The sequence below is a fragment of the Zonotrichia albicollis genome, chromosome 20 (genome assembly GCF_047830755.1).
Source record: "Zonotrichia albicollis isolate bZonAlb1 chromosome 20, bZonAlb1.hap1, whole genome shotgun sequence".
NCBI classification, from domain to species: Eukaryota; Metazoa; Chordata; class Aves; order Passeriformes; family Passerellidae; genus Zonotrichia; species Zonotrichia albicollis.
Window position 1 is genome coordinate 5,360,480 of NC_133838.1, and position 20,931 is coordinate 5,381,410.

The window sequence follows — 20,931 nt, forward strand, 5'->3', positions numbered from 1 at the left end:
AGGTTAACAGCACTGCTTGAGTGCTCATACAACAGCAGAGCATCTTCCTCCAGCATCCAGGGAGCTCCTGAGGCACCTGCTGGCTCAGCAGAATCGCCTTATGGAATAGCAAGGGAAGAAAATTTAATTTAAATAAAAACCTGCTTGTGGTTTGGCTGTGGGCAGTGCTTTCTCCAAGGGATGGGTTGAAGAGCAGTGGAGCGGGAACCTCGCTCTTTGTGTCTGCTCTGCTGTGGGCTGGGTTAGAAACAAAACACTGTTTGGCACCCAACTCCTTGCAGGAAAGGCCCTTTTCTTCTGTGTGTAATCACAGAATCACAGACTGGCTTGGGTTGGGAGGTCTAAAGACCGTCTCATTCCACCCTCTTGCCATGGACAACCTCTCGGTTGTGTTACTTACTTGCAAATCTCTTTGCTTTTGGTAATGAATGTAGGGGAAATAATTTCTGAGCATAAAACTTCCAAGGGAGGGAGCTGGCCAGGAGTCCACACATTGGAGCAGTGCACTCGGGTCTTGCAGCAAGATGTTTGCTGTAGCCAGTGAGTTATTGGTGCTGGCTGCTATGAAGTGTTTATTGAGAAAAATAGGGCTCCTTCTCTGCATCCCCAGCGCTGCCAGGGGGATCTGGCTGAGCTGCAGCGTGGTTCTCAGGGGAGGGAGGAAAGACAAGGAGAAGTTTGCTCATTGCCAGCCAGACCCACCTTCCTGCACCAGGAAAGGTCCCTGACTGTGGCTTTGAAATGTAAACAAGCCAACAAATCTTGTTCCAAGTTGTTGGTGTTTAAAGAGAGAAAAGTACATCCAGAGGAAGTGTTCCTTTGTGGACTGTCCCTGGGGCTTCCTGCAGCCGGTAAGAGCTGCTCCTCAGCTGTGCCCTCCCCACCGACATCATCTCTAAAGCTTGGTTCTGTCTGTTTTGGTTTGAAGAGCAGCTCATCCAATGTTGTATATTTTGATAACGATTCGTACAAATGTATTTATTCAAAACAAACACAGTGGGAAACAACAACAAAGCAGGCTGCTGCAACAGCTGGTGCCTGAGGGAGCTGGCTGCTGGTGTGTGATTGTGATGGAACAGGCTTGCAGAACATGCCTTTCATACTGTGTGTGCTGGGGCAATGGGTGTTTGGCTGAACAGATGGGTCCTTGGGCTCTTCACTGCCTTGTGGTGTCCCCAGGAGCTCTTAGAGAGCTGACCAGAGCAGAAATCGGCTTTGTGGTGACTGGGGTTCTCTGCAGTAGGAGCCAGGGGTTGCTAACGGGGCCTGCAGCATCTGTGGCAAGGGATTGCAGGAGGAAAGGGAGCAGAAGTAAGAGCTGTAGGCACAAGTCACACATATGCTGCCATTTGCAAAGCGATCGCAAACACATGTGGGCACGCCTGGGTTCAGGCACCCTCTCTGCCTTGTAGCAGTTTCTTCAGTGCAGGTTGAAAGCTGCTGTTTCAGTGGCCTCTGCCACTCCATTGGGTTTGGAAATAGCCAGAGCAGCTCACAGAGGGGAGATTGTGGGTGGAGAGTAGTTCTGTCTAATGCTTCTGCAGGAGACCATGCTAAAATGAGCCCTGCGGCTCGTCCGCAAGGCTGGCTTGGGGCTGAGTCCAAGTGGAAAAACCCGACAAAAACCCCAGACCAAACCCTGAACCTCAGGAACTTTGTGTTGCTGCAGAAACAAATTCAGGGAAGGTCTGTGATGCTGTGCTGATTTTACCATGGTGTTAGAAATAACATGAAATGTTTGCATTAAATGCAAGGGGAAAGTCCTTTGAAGAGCTGGAAGGGCTTTTCTCCTTCAAGCACTCTGGTTCTTTTAGCAGTCAGGATGAGTTAAATTGAAGTTGATTAATGCGGTAATACATAGGAGGATGTCATCTTGAAATGTTTCTTAATTTTAAGTGTGTATTTTGAGCAAATATTTATACACTGAGGCTTGGACTGAGGGATTGAGGCATATTGGATTATATGCTCTTTGCTCAGTGTAAGCAGCAACAATTTATTGCTGCAGATACATGTGATATGGTGTGCAAAGATTAGTTCTATCCCCTCTAAAGCATGATTATTTTGGGTCTTCTTTATACCTTAAATAGATATTCTTCTCATGTGATTTCCATCTTTTTGTGTCAACAGCCTAAACAGGCTAAAGTTGAAATAAACATTGCTTCAGCTTAATGGCACAAGCTCTGAGGAAATCTGCTCTCCATTATAGATGTTGTTTGGAAACCTTTTCATTTGACATTTTTCCAGTGTGCAGGACAAATATCCTATGAATTCCAAAGTCTGCTGGGTTCCACTGGATTTGTCTGGTACAGAACAATGTAATTGCTCAACACTGATAGGTCCTGTTCCCAGCAGTGTGGCTTGGTGTATTTTAGATCATAGAATCATAGAATTGCTTAGGTTGGAAGGGACCTTAAAGACTGTCTTCAAAGCAAACTATAGCAAAAGGAATGACTTTGCTTTTGCTGACTTAGTATGCTGGAGTCAGCCAGGGTTTCATCCCCTTACAGGCCATTCACTTCAGAGTTGAACGAGATGATCCCTGTGTGTCCCTTCCACTCTGGTTCTGTGACAGGCTGGTGAACATGGCGTGTCTGTGCTCGTGGTTGGTTTGAATAGCTCAGTCAAACATGGGGAGTGGAAACCTCTTGATTGAGCCCTTTTGCTCCTCTCACACAGCATCATCATGACAACAGAAAAGAGCCCAGCAGCTGACGCTGACAGCTCAGAGCAGCAGCAAGCCAAGGAGGAGGAAGGAGCTGCTGAAACACAGAAGCAAGAGGCTTCCCTGGAGGAAGGGGCTCAGCCAACACCAGAGAGGCAGCCCCAGAGGCAGAAGGCCTCCAACGGAGAAACCCCCACGCACGAGGAGCAGGGCAAGAAAGAGCGTCGCGCCTCCGAGGGCCGAGGTCTCTCCCGCCTCTTTTCCTCCTTCCTCAGGAGGCCCAAGTCTCAGGTATCCGAAGAGGACAAGGACACTGATGCTCCTAAAGAGGCGGGAGGTGACCAGAAAGATGCAGGATTAGGAGCCAGCCCTGATGAAGATATCTTGGTGAAAGCCCCGATTGCAGCTCCTGAACCCGAGCTCAAAACTGACCCATCGCTGGATCTCCATTCCTTGAGCAGTGCAGAAACACAGGTAAAACAGCCCATTCCGTGGGACATGCTCCCTGCTGCTTTAAAATGTGTCTTTGTAGCCAGAACTATAAACAACTTCATATCCCAGGCTGGTGAGCTTGACCACAAAAGGTCATGGGATGCCAAAAAGGCTCTTGTTAGCTCCCTGTGTTTCATTGTGTACTTCCCACTCTTGCATCCCTGCATCAGACCTGCAAAGTACCTGTTCTAGGAATTAGGGTCATGCTCCACAGCATAATTTAAAATGCCCTGTGCTGAATCATTGCTCTGCTGAGGCTTAGGATGTCACATCAGAACACAGAGGGTACACATTCATTGAGTCCAAACCCAGGGTTGATTGTCAGGATATCCTTGGTGTGAGCAGGATCAGGGCAGGTCAGTGGCCCAAGGTGGATGTTGCAGGAGTATTTAGATTTGGGAACAGGTTTCTTCAACTTCAAGAAACCCAGGCACGGCATTTTAGGACTTGGTCATCTGCTTGGTCCAGGCTAGTGCTGAGCCTGCCAAATATAAATATTTTCTGCTTATGCATCATGTAGACAGGGATTTCTGCATGGCACATGCACTGAACCCAGCTCCTGGGACGTGTCTGACGTCTGCTCTTTCCAGCCAGGGTCATCTTTCATGCAAAATTTAAAGTTTAAAAATCTAAAGCAGAAATTGAGGCAGAGACACCCCCAGGGAACATTCACTGAGCTGTGGCTGGTTATTGATTTGGGGGTGCTGGGTGCCCTCTCTTCTTCTTGGGTAGTTACAGCTCTACTATTACTTGAGGCTGAAGTGGAAAAAGGTGGGTATTCCTTATCCTCAGCTGGATTTCTTACATCCCAACCAACCTGTGTGTATTGCTGGAGCCAGACAGGGTGAAATCTGGATTTCTTACCCACTGCCTTAAATTCACAGTTGATCCAGATACCCACAAATGCTCAGTTTTGGAGCAATACTTTACAAATTCAAGCATTGCCAGTAGGCAATAATTGTAAATCCACCTCCTTAAAATTACAGTGTTTTAGAGAGGGTTGTAGGTAACAAACAGCTTTTGCTTTCTTTTCCCAAATTTCTGAGTCTGTGAAGACCATGGGAGGATCTCTGCTCATGTTTTATTCCTCTGAGGGTTGGGATTAGCAGGATGGGGAAGAGGTGGAGATCTTCAGGCGGTTTCAGCCCAGAAACTGTATTTTCAAGAGGAGCTTGTTCTTGGAAGTGTTTAAGGCCAGGCTGCATGGATCTTGGAGCAACATGGTCTAGTGGAAGGTGAGATAAGCTTTAAGATCCCTTCCAACCCAAACCATTCTGGTTTTTTTTAATGCATTATTTCTTTCTCTATTTATCTCTGATTTCCTGGTCCTGAGCCCATGTGAATTTGCACCCCAGCCTTTCTTCATGGGTCATTCATTTTAGACGACGCGTTTGTGTCTTTTTTAGTTCTTATTTTAGATGACTGTCAGTGCCTTTCTGAACTGTGACACTCGGCAGATATTTCTGCAGTGAAAGCATTTGCGAGGTGCTGCAGTTTGATAAATGCTGACCGACAGGCATTAGGAGCTTTGACTGATTCCCTGCTCCCAATTGTCCCAGTTCTGCTGGAACAGAAGTCAGCAGCTTGTGGACATTATTTAGTTTTTTAAATACCTCTCTGCACTTGTGCCTGGGTGTGATTTCATGAGATGTGATGGGCTGAACAGACAAGGTTTTGCTCTTCCTCTGCTGCAGCTCTTTACTCCTGCTGCATTCAGCCCCTTCCAGCATCATCACAGCCTGCTGTGAACTTGTTTAACCTGCTGGAGTGGCAGAGGAAAAAAACGCCAAACAGCTTCCTTCCTCCTCCTGTCCCCAAACTGCATCTCTTTCTGCTGTTTGAGAGGATTAAACTGGCTTGCAGAGTGCTTTCCTAGGCAAAAGGGATGGTGGTGTGGAGGCTGCCTTCCCTTTTTGGTGGCAGAGAGCTGCTCCAATGGCCATGAAGCCTCAGCCCTGACCCTCCTTTTAATGCCACTGCTACCATAAAATCCCACAATGGTTTGGGTTGGAAGGGACCTTAAAGGCCATGTCATCCCACCCCCTGCCATTGGCAGGGACACCTTCCACTGTCCCAGGTGCTCCAAGCCCTGTCCAGCCTGGCCTTGGACACATCCAGGGATCCAGAGGCAGCCACAGCTGCTCTGAGCAGCCTGTGCCAGGGCCTCACCACCCTCATGGGAAGAACTTCTTGCCAATATCCCATCTGGCCTCTGTCAGTTTAAAACAATTCTCCCTTGCCATGCCAAGGGCCAGTGCACTGGAACCACACCTATGCCAGTGGGAGCACTGGGGGTCCTGCCTGGGAGAGAAAAAACCTTCCCAGTCCAGAAGGTGCTGTCACTAACACTATGAATGCATGATGTAATCTGCCCTGTTTTCTCTAATCAACCCTTCCTTCTTTTTTATTACATCATTTACAAAATGAAAACTTGAAAAGTACTTGGAAGAGTTTTAAAAATTGATACCATTGCCTTGGTCACCCCAGTTGCTGCTCCTGATCCTAGGTTACCGGTTGAAGTGGGATAATGAAGTCTGACTGAGATCCCAGCCCTGTAGTGCCTGTTCCATGTGATGCTTTGTTTGTTTCCTTGTTTGACACCTCTAAATTGGGGGTTTCAGCCTGCTCAAGAAGAGAGGAGGGACGACCAGGAGCCTTTGGGAAGAGACCTCGAGGACAGGGAAGAAGGAGAAGCGAAGGAAGAGGGTGCCAAGCCAGAACTGAAGCCAGAGTCTCTGGAGACTAAAGCAGACAAGGATTTGAAAGCTGCCCCAAAAGTAGTGAAAAGACACAGAAACATGTACTGCAAAGTTGTCTTGCTGGATGACACCATTTTTGAGTGTTCTGTGGATGTAAGTACTTTGGGGGTTTGGTTCTGCTTCTCCTCTCTTCCCTCTCCCTTCTGCTTCTCTTGAAAAATCACCACAAACACAATTTAATAGGAGCCTAATGTGCTGCTAGGGAATTACATGACAGGTTTTACTGCAGAACAAGCCTGCTCTAAGCTATAGCAACTTATTTAGTGTGTTGTAAAAACCTCAGGGTACTAGGAATCTTTATTTTATTGTTCTACAATTCCAGGGTGCCTTACTTTATAAAGGTGGGGGGGAAGTTAAAAAGAAAAACAAACCCAAACTTTATATTACTTGCTGTTCATGATCTCTCTTATTTGTATCCCAGGCTAGAGGTTAGGTTTTTTGGGTAAGTTGCAATTGTCTAAATAACTTTGGCCTCCTTGGCTTTGAATAAAATGGGTTGTATAAAATTGATTTGTGCTTTTCTAGTCCCCCAAGGTATCTTTACCTCTCAGGCTGCTGGTTCACTTAGCTCCTGTTGCTTGGATGTAAAGAAAAACACTCTGTTTAGCCTACTGTTGAATATATTTCCAGTAAACAATTTAAAATCATGTTGACTTAGAACACTGCAACCCTCTTCATTTGAGAGCTTTTTTCCTCCTTTATTTTGTGTATTCTCTCACAGGGCTGTGGTGCTGTCAGTGCAATAAAAAGCAAGCAGAAATCCCTATTTTAGTATCAAAGTACTTGTCTGGAATATTAAGAATCTGGTACTTACCATTGGAACATACTTCCACCAGCTTGTTTTCCCTCAGTCCTGCTGGTAAATGGGCCAGGAGTGGGTATGTGGGCACAGGGCTCCTCGTGGGAACAGTCACCTTGGGTGATCCTGGGCAAGTAGGTCAGTGCCGAGTGTTTGTGTAATGGTGGCGCTGCTGGTGCTGCCTGGGATCAGCTCAGAGCATCCCTGCCCCCAGCACCTTCCCCTTGCCCAGGGAGGCCGTGTGCAGCCCCGAGAAATCTCCTCCCCAAGTCCCAGTGACAGCTTGCTGTGGCTTTGTGCCTTTGTTTGCTGCAGCAATGCCTTTGGATACCGTCATGGACGCTGTTGGAGGGAGAGCCATGGAGAGCCAGCGAGAGCCTGACTTGAGCAGGACGTGAGAAATGCCTCTCTGTGGGTCCAGAGTGTCGTGATGGATTCCTGCAGAGGTTTAGGGGGGCCACTGTGTCAGTGAGACTCTTAACTTGAGAAGCATCCTTGGCTTTAGTGCCAGTGTAATTCTGTTCTGGCGCTTTGAGAGTTTATTAAGATTTAATTGGGAAGGAATTGCGAAGGTGTAGGCAAAAGAGCAGCACAAATGCCTTTATCCAAGGAGAATTAGTGTTTTCAGGCATCCTTTTCGACTGACAGCCCTGGAAGCTTTTTCATTTCTATATCAGTGCCAATTCCTTGAGAAATACCCAGGCTAACACATACATTATGTTACCTATAGAGTCACAATGTGTGCACAAAGGACCTGACAGCTGAAAGACTGAAATAAAGCCAAGGAATAAAACAAGGCAGGGGTCTTGGAGCAGTTGCCATGCAGAGATGGCTGACAGGAGAGCTGCGGGCATTAGTGAAGCTGATTTTGCGTCACTGGAGCTGCACTTTCTTCTGGCAAAGCCGCCAATGGAATGAGCTGCTTCTGGTTGCCATAGTTTTATGCCTCAGGGATGTTTTCCTTCATGCTTTTGGACTAAAAGGGTGTTTGTTCCTTGGCCAGTTCACTTCTGCAGGATTTGGGGAAGAGAAAAAGAGGAAATAGGAATGCTCAAAGTGTATTTCTGGAGGTAGGAAGCTGTGTGCTGAGCAGCTTTGGGCACATGAGGCAGATGGGAGAAGCTGGTTGTCATCAGCAGAGAAGAGTGATGGAAAGGACATGGAAATCATGGGCTTTGGTTTTTGCTGAACATGAGAAAAGTCCGGTTGCCCCTGAAATGAATAGGTTGTAGCAGCAGTTTCATCTCTTGATCAACGTGTGAGTCTGGGAGATACCAGCACTGTAGATGTACCTTGGGAGGGAAAATCTGTACAGATCCTTGGTGTCTGTTAAGCTCTGTTGGAAACTCCAGCTTTGGGGGGTTTTCAGACACGGAGCTGGTGGGAAGAGAGAGACACACTGTGGTTCTTGTTGTCTCCATGGGATTTTTATGTCTGGTTGTCTCTGGAATTTTTATGCCCTTTGCTGTAGGGAATCCTTGCTCTGAAACAGTCAGGAGGTAAGATTTGGTGCTACTCAGGACCTTTTTTTCCCCTTACTGATAGTGCACAGTGTGGTTTGATCCTTTTCCCTTCATCCCCTCTCCTATAAACAAAGACAGGCAAAACCCAGCTCTGTCCTACGGGATTTCTTTATCTATTTGCAGAAACACACCAAGGGACAGGATCTACTTAAAAAAGTCTGTGACCACCTCAATCTGCTGGAAGAAGACTACTTTGGTTTGGCCACATGGGACACACCAACCTCCAGGGTAAGCACCTGCTGGTGTTGAGGGGATCCAGCTCTTTCTGCATCATCTCCCCAGGGCAGGAGGTGGGGCAGAAGCTCCTCTGCAAACTTGTTTTGGTGTCCTCCCTAAGTGTGGATTGTGGGTCATGACACAGGAAGAAATGGTGAATAAATGACTAGAGCAGTGTAGGTTTTTGTGAAAAAGCTGTGTGAATGAGTCCTAGTGAACTTGGGTCTTTACCTGGAGAAAAGTCATTATATTCATTTACTGCAAAATGATGTCATTAAGTTGTAAAGCTGAAGGAGTCAGGCACTGGTGTCAGCATTGGGAAGGTTTGGTTGGAGCCATCCAGAGCATTTGGAGCTGAGCCTTTGCTCTGCAGAAGAACAGACGTGACTCTATCAAAGCTTCTGCTCATGGTTTCAGTTTAAGGTCTTTGTTTGATTTGCTCAAGCAGTGTGTTTTGAGACCTTGGTTACCCTTTAACTCAACAATTACTCGAAGTCTATTTCATGAAGTCAAAAGGGAGATAATTGAGATGAAGGGCCCGATGCTGTGTCCTTTAGACCAGTCATGTTGGTCCGTATTCTGACTCTTCCTCTACTTCACCTTCAACAACCCTCTCTGGCCAGGTTATTGAGTGACAGATGTCTGTCATTAAATACTTTATATTAATATAGTTTTATACACAGGCAAAATAGCAACCAAAAATAACACTATTTGAGACAGGCAGAACTCCTACTTTGTTTTACAGTCTCTGGTTTCTTCCAATTTTCTTGGATGTGAAATAACCTGGATATTTTTTATATCAGAGTATTTTTTTTTAATCAGAGTTTGTTCTTGCTGAGGGAGGGGTAGGTGTACTTGTAGATCCAATTAAGAGCAAAAAGAGTGTAACTGGAGCAGCTCACCTTCTTCTGCTGTGGGCAGCTCACTGCTGCATTTGGATGTTAGGAAAAATTCCTTCCTAGAAGGGGTTGTCAGGCCCTTGGCACAGGCCGCCCTAGGAAGTGATGGAATGTCCCTGGAAGTGATCAAAAAGCTGATAGGTGTGGCACTTGCAGATACTGCATCGTGCTAACCCTGGCAGTGCTGGAGTAATGATTGGACTTGAGGATCTTAGAGGGCCTTTCCTAAATGATCCTGTGGTTTCCTAGAGCCTCGGACTTGCTCTTCTTGCCCAGGCTTTTGGCATTGATTCTTCTGGATGCAGAAGCATGTACCTTCTCCCCCAGACCAACAAGGGCTGAGAGGTTGTGCAGCTTTTTAACTGTAGGGAAACTGAAAACAGATTGTTTTGCCCCATCTGTGTCCCAGAGCGGGATGCTGGGGCAGATGAGGCCACTGTTCATGGGTTGTTCAGCTCCAGTGTGGAGCAAGCTGCTTTGGTTTGCTCTGATGGGTGAAAACACCATCATTTTTTTTTTTTTTTAATCTTTCTGGTTATGTTTCATTGAACTTTGAAATCTAAAGCTCTCCTGCTGTAACTTCCAACAAGACCTCCCCAGAGTTACTGATTCACAGGTGGAATGGTGTTAATAGGATCCAGGGATGAGCTCCTGCACCTCACCTGCAGCTGTGTAGAGCAGGTGGAGATACACGTGTATATTCCTGGATAGGGAAGGGTTGTATGTGACATTTTCCACCTTGATATTTAGGGAATAAAATTTCTGAGGACCAGTAATTACCCATATGGGCGTAGCAGAGGGTGACAGTGGCTGGAGCAGCAAGGAGCTCGTTGCCCTGAAAAGGAGGCTTGTTTCCAACTGATTCATGACCCAGTGGGATAAAAGTGCTGTTCATTGCTGTTCCCATCATTGTCTGCTGGATCAGGCAGGGTGGGATGCATGACTGCACCCTGGGCTCACCCCAGTAACGAGCAGCTGTGGCACCAGCTCAGCCATGGAGATGCTGTGCTCCAAGCTGTGACCCTAAAAAGACAGCAAATCTTCCTTTCAAACGAATTTTGTATCCCCACTTTTATATGTTAGAGTAGGCATATATAAAGAGGAGATTAAATGCAAGTATTGATGTCTCCCTGCCATGAAGTTACGTGTCCTTCTGGTCAGGAGAGATTAGCTTGGGGGATTCAATGAGTTAATTCCTTCACCTCAGGAGACCTGCACGTCCAAATCCTATTGGGAGCTGGCGAAAATGGAGAGGTGGTTAAATGTAACCTCTCCAGCAGGGTTGCTAGCCCAATGCCTGCAACAGGACAGGCCCTGACTCCTGCAAAGGAAAAGGCTCCGACCATGGAAAAAGCAGGAATTGTGTTTTGAGGCTTAGATTGCACCACAATCCCACAAAACCCCAAATTACAGAGGAGAGGAAAAAATATATTTCTAAATTTGTAGCAGAGATAATCCTAGGAACTTGAGTCATAGTTAAAAGACATGAAGTTTATGTCGCACTCCTGTAAAAAATTCCAGTCTTACTCAGGAATTGGGTGTTTTTACTCATATTTCAGCAATTAGGTCATTGAAAACTATAGCTAATAATAGAAAGTCTTGGTGATCTTTGATCTGAATAGAGTAAGTAAGGAGACAGGGTGCTTAAAATTATTGTATCTGTCCTATTTACCTATTTTTAAGGGTTTTGGAGAAAAAAGGTGTTGTACAAGTGCCCCTGGTAGCTGGATGTGGCTGTGGCCATACCTGTTACTCTGTTTTTGCAGCCCTAAATAATCTTTTTTTCCCCCTCTTATTACTCCTGCCTCCCTTATGAATCCCTGGTAGGTGAATGGTTGGAAATACACCCACAGAGACCACAGCCTGGAGTGAAAGTAGTGAAGAATGCACCATCTCTTCAGTTTCCATGGCTGCCTTTGTGTCAAATATTGTCCTTTTTTTTTTTCTTCTGTATTTTTAGCAGTTTTCAGCTTTCTGTGGTGTTTCTAGAATGTCTGGTAAACTGTGAATGTTTTTATCCTCTTACAGACGTGGCTGGATCCTGCCAAAGAAATAAAAAAACAGGTTCATGGTAAGTAGATTTAATTTATCGTGTATGGGGGGGTGTGGTTTCTCCCAGTGTGGCTTTGGTGAGCCATCCAGGAGGCCCAAGGATGGAGAGAGGTCAAGTGAGGGTGTCTGGCAAGGATCAGCACAAGTTCAAGCAGTCTGTGCATTCTTTCTGGCCTTCTTAAGATCTTCTTAATCTAGATTTAGGAGAAAATGTCATTTCCTTGGCAAAACAGCTTGAGGTGTGTTTGCCTGAAGCAAAACCCTGCTGTCAATGCAGTGCTGAAATGGGGATGTGCTCCTTGCTGGAGGATAGCAAAATGGGTGTCAGTGGGAACCACTGAAATCCCAAAGGAGGTTGGGAGACCTCAGGCAGAACTTAATGGTGGAACAAGGTTTTGTGGACTCTGAGGCTGTTTTGGGGTCCAAATAGGGGCACTGGAATGATAAATGGCTTGAAAAATATCAGTTCAAATACCAGATGCTCTCCCAAGTTGTGTTTTAAGGTCTGCTAGCACTGAATTAGTTCAAAATTAGGGCAGTGTCAGAATTAAATATGTTTTAGAGGCTTTTGTTTTCTCTTGGGAACAAGTCTGACTGCTTTAGAAGTTCTGGGAAGGAAAGTACTGGTTTCTGGATCCTTTTGGTGGGAGGCTGGGGACAGAGTGTGTCATTAAATGCAAATTAGGGGGGCAGTGCAAGACTGTGGAGTAGGGAAAGCTCCTGGTCCTGCCATCTTCTCTTGGAATCAGTAGCAGGGTGCATGTGAAGGGCAGGAGCTGCTCCATCCATAAAATTCATCCAGTGAATGTAATGAATATCACCCTGCTTTGAAATCTGGCCCCCTGGGGATGGGTTAAATGGCAAATTACCTGATTTTACTTGAAGTGAAGGTATTTTGCATGTACATACAAATGTGTGGACACCAGTGTGTGGTGGTTTAGGTAACTTCTGTTCCCTTCATTGTCACCTTGGAACCCCTTGTTTTGAACTGTGTGTGATGAAAACAACGTGCCTTGTGTTTAGTCCCAGTTATGGCATTGCATAAGAAATAAATCCAGAAATGCTCCATTTCCCCTGTTCCCTGTGTGAGATTGGGATAAACTTCCAAGTGAGTTAGTTCTCTTTCTGAAATAAATCTTATTTTGAACTAGTGTTAAAGGGCACAGCAGGGGGAGATGTAACTATGGAAATCATTCAGGACTAGCTTCTATTGGGAAATGGGATTGTTTTCAAGGAAAAGAGAGTTACCTCTTCAGCTGTGTCTTCTGGGCTGCCCATACCACATATCATGTCCATTCTATGTGTGTTTATGTGAATTCTGACTCAGTTAATGCCTGTAATGGTGCTATACAAGGTTTGCAACAAGGTGTATTTAAGCAATTACGTCTGGACTTGAAAAGCTCTTCCTATCTTGGTGCTTTCTGTCTTCATCCAGAGGCTGATGCTTGTGTTGGGCTGAGTTTAAGCTGTGTCTGAGCACCTGATCCCAGTGCATTAGGCTGAGGAGTAACTTAGCCCAACACTAAGTGTTGGGCTAACAACAGCCTTCCTTGAACTTTGAAGTTTGGGTTAAGCAGTAAACCAGTCCATTCAATTGGTCAACCAACCAATTAATTAATTTATAGCCTATGCCTGACCTAGCTTCATGAATTCCTTTTCAGTCAATGAAGAAACATGTCAGTCATTAAGCTTCTTAGCAATTAATTTAAATTTTGCCACAAGTTGTGGTTAATCCAGGTGATTTTCCCTGCCTTGCTTTTTTCCTCCTGTTTTTCTTACCTGCTGTAAATGAAACCACATCTCTACACTTAGACAGGTGTTAAGCTGCAGCCAGCTGTGAGAGCAAGGAATCAGTGTTGCACCTGCTAAATTCTGAAGATCAGATTGGCTATTCCCAGCTCTTTTTTGTATCAACTGACCATCACAAAGCCATCCCAGTGTGTTTATTTTTCTCAAGCTCTCCCTTGTCATTGCAGGAGGCCCCTGGGATTTTACCTTCAATGTCAAGTTTTATCCACCAGATCCTGCCCAGCTAACAGAGGACATCACCAGGTGAGTTATCCATGAATCCTACTGCCATGTTCTCCTGGATGTGGAATAGAAATATTTCATATTTGGGTGATTTTCCCTCCTTCAGGAAGGACATCAGATACCTTCACCATTTGGAGGGGGTTTGGTTTGTTTTTAGTGCATGTGATGATGCTCCCACACTCCACTGGAGTCCACGTGTAAAGCAGTGTCATTTATAACTCTGCCATGTGTGTGTTCATATAGGAAAGGAAATTTTCACCTAAAGCCAAGATTTTCTGGTCATAGCATCCTTTATTCCATTTGCAGAGTGGAGGTGACCTTGAATCCCCCAGTACTCCATGCTGTTTACCTTGGGAATAAATAAACCTTGGAAACAAGCATTGTCATATGTTCATCAGTGGCATAAAAAAAGAGACTCGTCCTCAAGTTAATAAATTTCTCTCTGTTCTCTGTGAATAGCATTTTCCTTTCTGCCCTCAGGTATTACCTGTGTCTGCAGCTCAGACAGGACATCCTGACAGGGCGGCTGCCCTGCTCCTTTGCCACCTTGGCTCTGCTGGGTTCCTACACTGTCCAGTCAGAGTTGGGAGACTATGATCCTGATCTCCATGGCCCAGATTACATCAGTGAATTCAAACTGGCCCCAAACCAGACAAAAGAGCTTGAAGAAAAGGTTGTGGAACTCCATAAAACATATAGGTAAGGCACAGTGGGTGGAGGACTTGTTTGTGCACAGCAACATGAAATAACGGAAATAATGGGATTTTCTGGTGTTTTCCCCACCTCTGTGAGCTACAGAAAACCTGTGGATGTCCCATGCCTGGAAATATTCAAGGCCTTGTTGGATGGAAGTGGAAGGTGTTCCTGCCTATGGCAGGGGGTGGAACGAGATGATCTTTGAGGGCTCCTCCAGTCCAGACCATTCTGTGATTTTATGATGACTCTGTGAACATTAACTTTTAACAAAAAAATCTAATACTTTGGTCAAAATCTTTCTAGAAGCAGGAACTCTTTTTTCCTGCATAAAGAAGAAATTATGTTTTTAGAAAGCAGATGGGAAGTCTTGCAATTATTTAGTAACAAGTGCTTTTTTTCCCCCCACAGAATAGCCATGAAAGTTTAATTCATGTGCAAATGCAAAATTTACTTGTTTTAACCTCGCCCTTTGTGGTTTTTTTGGTATATTTCTTTGGGATTTATGTAATTTTGGATTGTAGTTTGATCTAGTTTCTCTGTTTACATGCTGTAGCCTACAGCCTGTTTGAGGCATTCTTCTGCCACATTTAGTGAGTAACATTCGTTTCCTAATGAAGGAAGTGGAAGGATTCCAGGTGATCAAGGAATTACAAACCTGCACTAAGTGTTTCCTACTGCAGCCATGACCTGGGCAGGTGTGTCTGGTTCAGGTAGGGTTGGGCAACTCCTGAGACTCTCCATGGTTTCAGATTCCAGGGTAAACCTCTTCCTCATCCTATTTTGGGCATATCTTCCTAGAAAGGAAAAGATGGAGCAAAGGCAAGACTTTCTGACAGGCAGATGGGAGCAAAAAGCTGGAGCATATTGGGAAGGGTGGATGTGGGCTGTGGCTGTGACCACTCAACACCTCACTCAAGCCTGCAAATCAATATTTTAAATTGATTCCCCTCCATTTACACTGAGAGGAGAGGAAATGAGGGAAAATAAGAACTGGGCCTCTGACAAGCTTCATGACTTGGAGTCAAAGGCCATTTGCTGTGCTAAAAGTGGTGGATCACAATGCTGAATTATTCATGGCCTCATCAGAAGGAGACTTTAATGTATAAGATGTAGTTATATTTAATCTGTCTGCATGTGCAGGAGATGACAACATGTCCCCATTTAATTTCTGGTCTATATTTTGTGAACATTAAACTTCAGAGGGTTTTTAGTGGGAATCCTAGAATTATGGAATTATTTAGGTTGTAAAAGACCTTGAAGACCATGGCATCCAGCCACTACCCAGCACTACCAAGCCCACCACTAAACTGTCCCCAAGTGTTCTTTGGACATTTCCCGGGAAATCTCTGCTAAACCGTGCTCTGGCTCTTGCTGCTGTATTTGCAAAGCACGAGGCACATATCGAGATGGTGACTGCTCCTGGGGCTTTCCTACAGGATTGTCCTTACAGTGGACTTCGCCCTGTCTCCCTCTGCTAAAACCTCTATTTACATCACACACAAGATGTATGTGAGCGCTCAGTAAGGAAGACATCAAAGGAGGGTAGAAAATGAAATGTATGCAGCTGAATCCTCTCCCAGCAGAGCTGTTAATGTACCTCATACACCAGAAATGTATTAACAGGGACACTTCAATAACGTTGATAATGGCCTCCATTATCAGGATGTCTTTGTTAAATTGTGCCCCTCCTGCAGACAGGGCACCATCTGTTTCCAGAAAACCCCTCATTCATCTGCTCCCCTGGTTGGAATCTCTCCTGAGTGGTTTCAGCTGTCTGTGTGTTTGGTTGGAGAACAATAGCTGGGCCTGGGGAGGTCTGTGGGGAATAGGACCTATCACCTTTTGCTCTGTTGGGTTTCTTCTGCTGAATCAAGTTTTGTCCCCTCACTGCTGTTCTTCACTTCCTTCTCTAGTGCCCTTACAGCTTCACAGGAATAAAGTCAGCTGTGTTATTGGCTTGCTCAAAGCACAAATTTGGGCAGTAAGAGTGATTTCATAATTCATTATCTGGGCACAGATTTGTTTGTGTTAAAAGCAAAAGGAAATCTAATGGATTTCATGAAGTCTGATCTGTCTCCTCTTAAAAGCAACAGTTTTGAGAATACCAATCCCTTTATTTTTCTGCAGATCCATGACTCCAGCCCAAGCAGACCTGGAATTTCTTGAGAATGCAAAAAAGCTGTCTATGTATGGAGTCGACCTTCACCAAGCCAAGGTGAGAACCAGTGTGTGTGGACCTACCCGTGGATTTTGTAATTTGATTATCCTTCCCTTGCAGGAGCAAGTTTACCTGTTTTGGGAAGCTGCTTTGGAAAGAGAGGAAGTACAGAAATACTGACATATAACAGGAAAGCCTTAGGCATTCCTGCAAGAGAAGTGGTTGTTTGTGGTTTCTTATTATTTATATGTCACAGGAAACTTTCCAAAGCTCCTTGTATAGACAGGTCTTTTCTTTGAGTAACTTAGAATACAATACATATTCCCTGCCATATGAGCCTCTGTGCTCCAGGAAATGCAGGATGGGCTCTTGATGAGCCCTTTGGGCAACCAGCAGAACAGGAGAGATCAGGAGGAGGGAGGAGGTTGTCAGGAAAATCATGAAAGAAAAGGAGGGGTGGCCATGGAAGTGGGAGCTGGAGTCCAGGTGGTGGGGGGATGAATTTATGGGAAGACCAGAGGGATAATTTGGAAGGCAGCTGCTGACATGAAGCTCATAAACCTGACACTGCTTAAATCCTATTCTGTATTCCCAGGACTTAGAAGGAGTGGATATCACTCTGGGAGTCTGTTCCAGTGGCCTTCTTGTTTACAAAGATAAACTGAGAATCAACCGCTTCCCATGGCCCAAAGTCCTGAAGATTTCCTACAAACGCAGCAGCTTCTTCATAAAGATCCGGCCAGGGGAGGTACGAGTGGCTGCTGTGGGCTCCTGTCATGCGCTGTTCCCTTGGGATGGTCGCTGTGTGTGTCCCTGGCACGGAGCTCTGCAGGAACGTTTGTCATCGGGGTGTCTGATCCCAGCTGAAGCTCCAGGCCAGCTGGTGACGGTGTAACAACCACACGTTGTCATCCAGCACCACCTCCTGGCATCGCTGGGTATTCGCAGCATCCAGGGAAAGGCATGGCAGGTTGACAGATGAAATTGGGGCAGAAGTAGCTCATTTTTTTGGAAACAGGGCAAGACAGTGGCTCTTTGTCTTGCTTGCATTCAAAGAAAATAATTAAAAATTAGAATTAGCTTTTCGTCTAAGTGCAGGAAGCAGGGAATGGATGCATTGGTGCTGCCTCTCATGAGCGGGGAAATCCCTGCAGCAGCCTGGTTACATCAGAGAGAGAGGCTACAATGGGGATCCACCTCTTTCCTCTTCTTCCTCCTTCTCCTGCTTTGAGTGCCATGAGCCAGCCTTGCAGGGAGGTCAGTATTTGACCTCAGCTGACAGCTGGGCAGTATGACAGGGGGGATAAACCCACGGCATGTTGCTCTGCAAATCCCTGTGCATCCTGAGGGATGCCCGGGCTAGTGGCCAAGTCCTCTATTTCCTCTGACCTGAGGTCCTGCTGCACACTGTGGGGCAAATTCAGCAGTTTGTGCCACAGCAGACCAAGGTGGTAGTCTGGGGACTGGGTTTCTAACACAATTATTTCCTGCTATGCTGAAATAACTTATGCTTTCCACAGCAAGAACAGTATGAAAGTACAATTGGGTTCAAGCTACCAAGTTACCGGGCAGCAAAGAAGCTCTGGAAAGTATGTGTTGAACATCACACCTTCTTCAGGTGGGTTTTCTGAACAGTAGCCTCACCCTCAGTAACTTAGTGCTTGAATTTAACTATTGAAAATGAACATTGTTCCTTAGCTATCTGGAAAAATGGGAGAGTAATGGTTTCAGGGACAGTAGGTGTTTCTTTTGCAGAAATTTTGTAAGCAAGTTTTGCTTTGTAAGACCCATAGGACAGAGATCTTTGGGTCATGTAGATAGATGCGAGACATCATTAGTATGTGCATTTCCTTGGCCAGGTGGACGCAAGAGACTCCTTTAATTTCTATTTTAATTCTTCTTCACATGCCCCTTCCTGGCTTTGGAGGTGTGGTTTCTAAATGTGTGTGTCTTTCAGGCTGACTTCCACGGAGGCCATCCCGAAGAGCAGGTTCCTGGCGCTGGGCTCCAAGTTCCGCTACAGCGGCCGCACGCAGGCGCAGACGCGGCAGGCGAGCGCCCTGATCGACCGCCCCGCGCCCCAGTTCGAGCGCACGGCCAGCAAGAGAGCGTCCAGGAGCCTCGATGGAGGTGAGTCAGCCCCTGCTGCGTCTTCTCTCTGCCTTCTGGAGTCACCAGGATGCTGAAGTACTCCGTAAGGAACACCTGGATTCCCTGCTGTACAAGAACAGGGGCTTCACTTGTCGCTGTAGAACAAGAGCTTGTTCCTGCCTCTTACTTGTTTAGGAATGATGTGCCTGTAGTGAGACTGAATTGGTGCTCAGTTGGTCAGAGCAGGGTGCTGATAACACCACAGGAATGGGTTTGTTCCCCATATTGGCCATTCACTTAATGGTGAAAGTTAGACTCTATGATCCTCATGGATCCCTTCCAACTCAGAGTATTCTGTGATTCTCTGATTCTGAATTGTACTTGGTGGTCCTGTGGGTCCCTTTCAACTCAGAAAATTCTGATTCATCACACAACCTTTGTTCACATCAACAAAACTGCCCAACCAAACGAAAAATTCCCCCAACACAAAACAAAAGTGGACAATTTGCACCTAATCCACCCCCTTCACCATCACCACAATTACAACAAGAATTTCCCATGATCATTCTGCTCTCTAACATTGGTCAGTACTTTTGCCCATTACCTCTCCCAGTTTTTATCCTTATCTCAATATCACAGCACTGTGAGGTCTGTTATGGGTAAATTAACTTAATCTCAGACAGACCCAATACAAAAATGCAAACCCAGGGTGGTCCCAGCAGAACTGACTGATGAAAAGAATTTAGGTAGGTCCTGAAGGCTTATAACTAAGTTCCACTTATAGATATTTCTTCATTTGATCTCAAAACATTTTCCTTTAGAAAAATCGGGAATGAAGCCATTCTGTTTGTTTTGTTTAATATGACTTCTTAAATTCTGTAGTTTTACATCAGGGGGAGATTTTTTGCCAGGATAGAAACTTTTTCAGTGTCTCTTAAAGTGATGCTCAGGTTGGAGTTGAGGTATGTCAGTCAGATGGGCTCATCCCTGATATTTTTTAAAATAAATTGATAGCAGCAGAAGAGGTGAGGCATGGAAAAGGGAGTGCCTAACTTGGGTCCACATGATCTATATCACAGAGTATTAAGAGCTAGGGAAAGAGGAGCATCCCTGTGCACTGGGAGGATCCAGGGAAAGAGGAGCATCCCTGTGCACCACGGACACCTGCCTGATGGAGCGGGGACTATGTTGCTTTGATCCTTCAAGTTTGTTCTGCAGCTTGGGGGAGCCAGGGCTGCTCAGCACCCCATGGCCAGCAGCAGCCAGGCTGTCCCTGCTTCAGGGCTCAGTGCCATCCTGAGCCTGGGTTTTATGTTATGGAGCTGGAGGAAAGGGATAGTTCAAGCTCCATAAGGCAGCAAAGCCAAATTGCAGCTTCCCTGCAGTCTGGGCATGTGGAATTCCTCAGGCACAGTGCACAGCAGCGAGGGGACCGGTGCTGCTGCTTGCCCATTGCCCATGCCATTATGACCCCAGATGAGTAGGGAAATCACAGCTGCAGTGCTACACCTGGATGTAGAGATGGGAGAAGAGCAGCCTGGGAATGTGACACTCCTGCCCCCTTGACATCTGTGCCTTTGCCATGTGGGCAGTCGTTAACATGTGCCCCGTTTCTTCAGCTAAACGTGCGACTCAAAAGGTTGAGTTCAGAACCCTAGAGGAAGAGAAGCAGAAGGAGGTGGTGGTGGTTGAGGTTCCTGAACCAAAACCTGCGGATCAGATCCGAGAGAAGCCAGGTATAGCTGTGGTGGTGGCTAAAACTCTCTGCAGTGCCTTTCCTATCCTCTACATGCTCGTTCCTGACAATTTCCAATTTTCACCAAATTGGGTGGCTTTCTCTCTTCATTTCTGTGCAAGAAGAGTTTCTCAGTGAGAGGAGACCCAGCCCGGCTCTGGAAGACTCCTTAAATTTCTACCTTGCACCTTATTCAACTGCAGTTCTTGTGGGGAGGTGGGGAAAAGATTAGGATGTGCTGGCGCTTAAGAACTCTCTTGCTAATGTGGGTAGTTTTGTATATATGGATTTGAAAAACTTAAGTTTTCAAGTCTTGATCTTGAAGCTTCTCATGAAGCTTCAGAAATTCTTCATCCCAGAATGTCCTTGCCATTTTGGGTTGTTTTTTTTTTTTTTTTTTTTTTTTTTGTTGTGTTTTTTTTTTTTTTGTGTTTGAGAAATGCTGCCCATTTTGCTCTGTGGAGCTTATATTTCTTTTAGAATAGGTACTGTTAATAAATATGAATATCCTTAAGAGGTGTGTAGGTACAACAGCATGTTTGAATACTCATAAGTGTATCATAGCAGCAGTGTTACAAATATTTGCAGTCTTCATCACTTGCATAGTGACCACCTGTGGTGTGTTAGGGCTGGAGATAATTCACATGCAAATACTTTGGGTATCCTCCTACCAGCCAGAATTTTTTGACTGCTTTACTGCTTTTGACTGCATGATTGCTTTTCTAGTATCTAGATCAAGTTTTCATGAAGCGTGGCAAGCTTCCTCTCCATGGGCATTCCTTGAATCCTGACTAATCAGCATCTCCTGGTGGGGAAAG

The 20,931-nt window shown here is 45.6% G+C and overlaps 1 protein-coding gene across 33 annotated transcripts in view; it reads left to right on the top strand.

Moving 5' to 3' along the window:
* The window catches only part of EPB41 (erythrocyte membrane protein band 4.1), a 97,601-nt gene that overhangs the window by 41,834 nt on the left and 34,836 nt on the right, over positions 1–20,931 (top strand). For 17 of the 33 annotated variants that reach the window (XM_074555591.1, XM_074555590.1, XM_014272110.3 and 14 more), the window contains exons 2-12: positions 2,677–3,136; positions 5,776–6,006; positions 8,359–8,463; positions 11,379–11,421; positions 13,379–13,454; positions 13,914–14,132; positions 16,257–16,344; positions 16,883–17,035; positions 17,808–17,905; positions 18,245–18,417; positions 19,998–20,114. In XM_074555591.1, the coding sequence (XP_074411692.1) occupies positions 2,684–3,136; positions 5,776–6,006; positions 8,359–8,463; positions 11,379–11,421; positions 13,379–13,454; positions 13,914–14,132; positions 16,257–16,344; positions 16,883–17,035; positions 17,808–17,905; positions 18,245–18,417; positions 19,998–20,114 (1,756 nt within the window). In that variant the 5' untranslated portion in view covers positions 2,677–2,683. The remainder of the gene's footprint in view (positions 1–2,676; positions 3,137–5,775; positions 6,007–8,358; positions 8,464–11,378; positions 11,422–13,378; positions 13,455–13,913; positions 14,133–16,256; positions 16,345–16,882; positions 17,036–17,807; positions 17,906–18,244; positions 18,418–19,997; positions 20,115–20,931) is intronic. The other 16 variants (XM_074555603.1, XM_074555606.1, XM_074555607.1 and 13 more) reach the window with 2 other exon arrangements.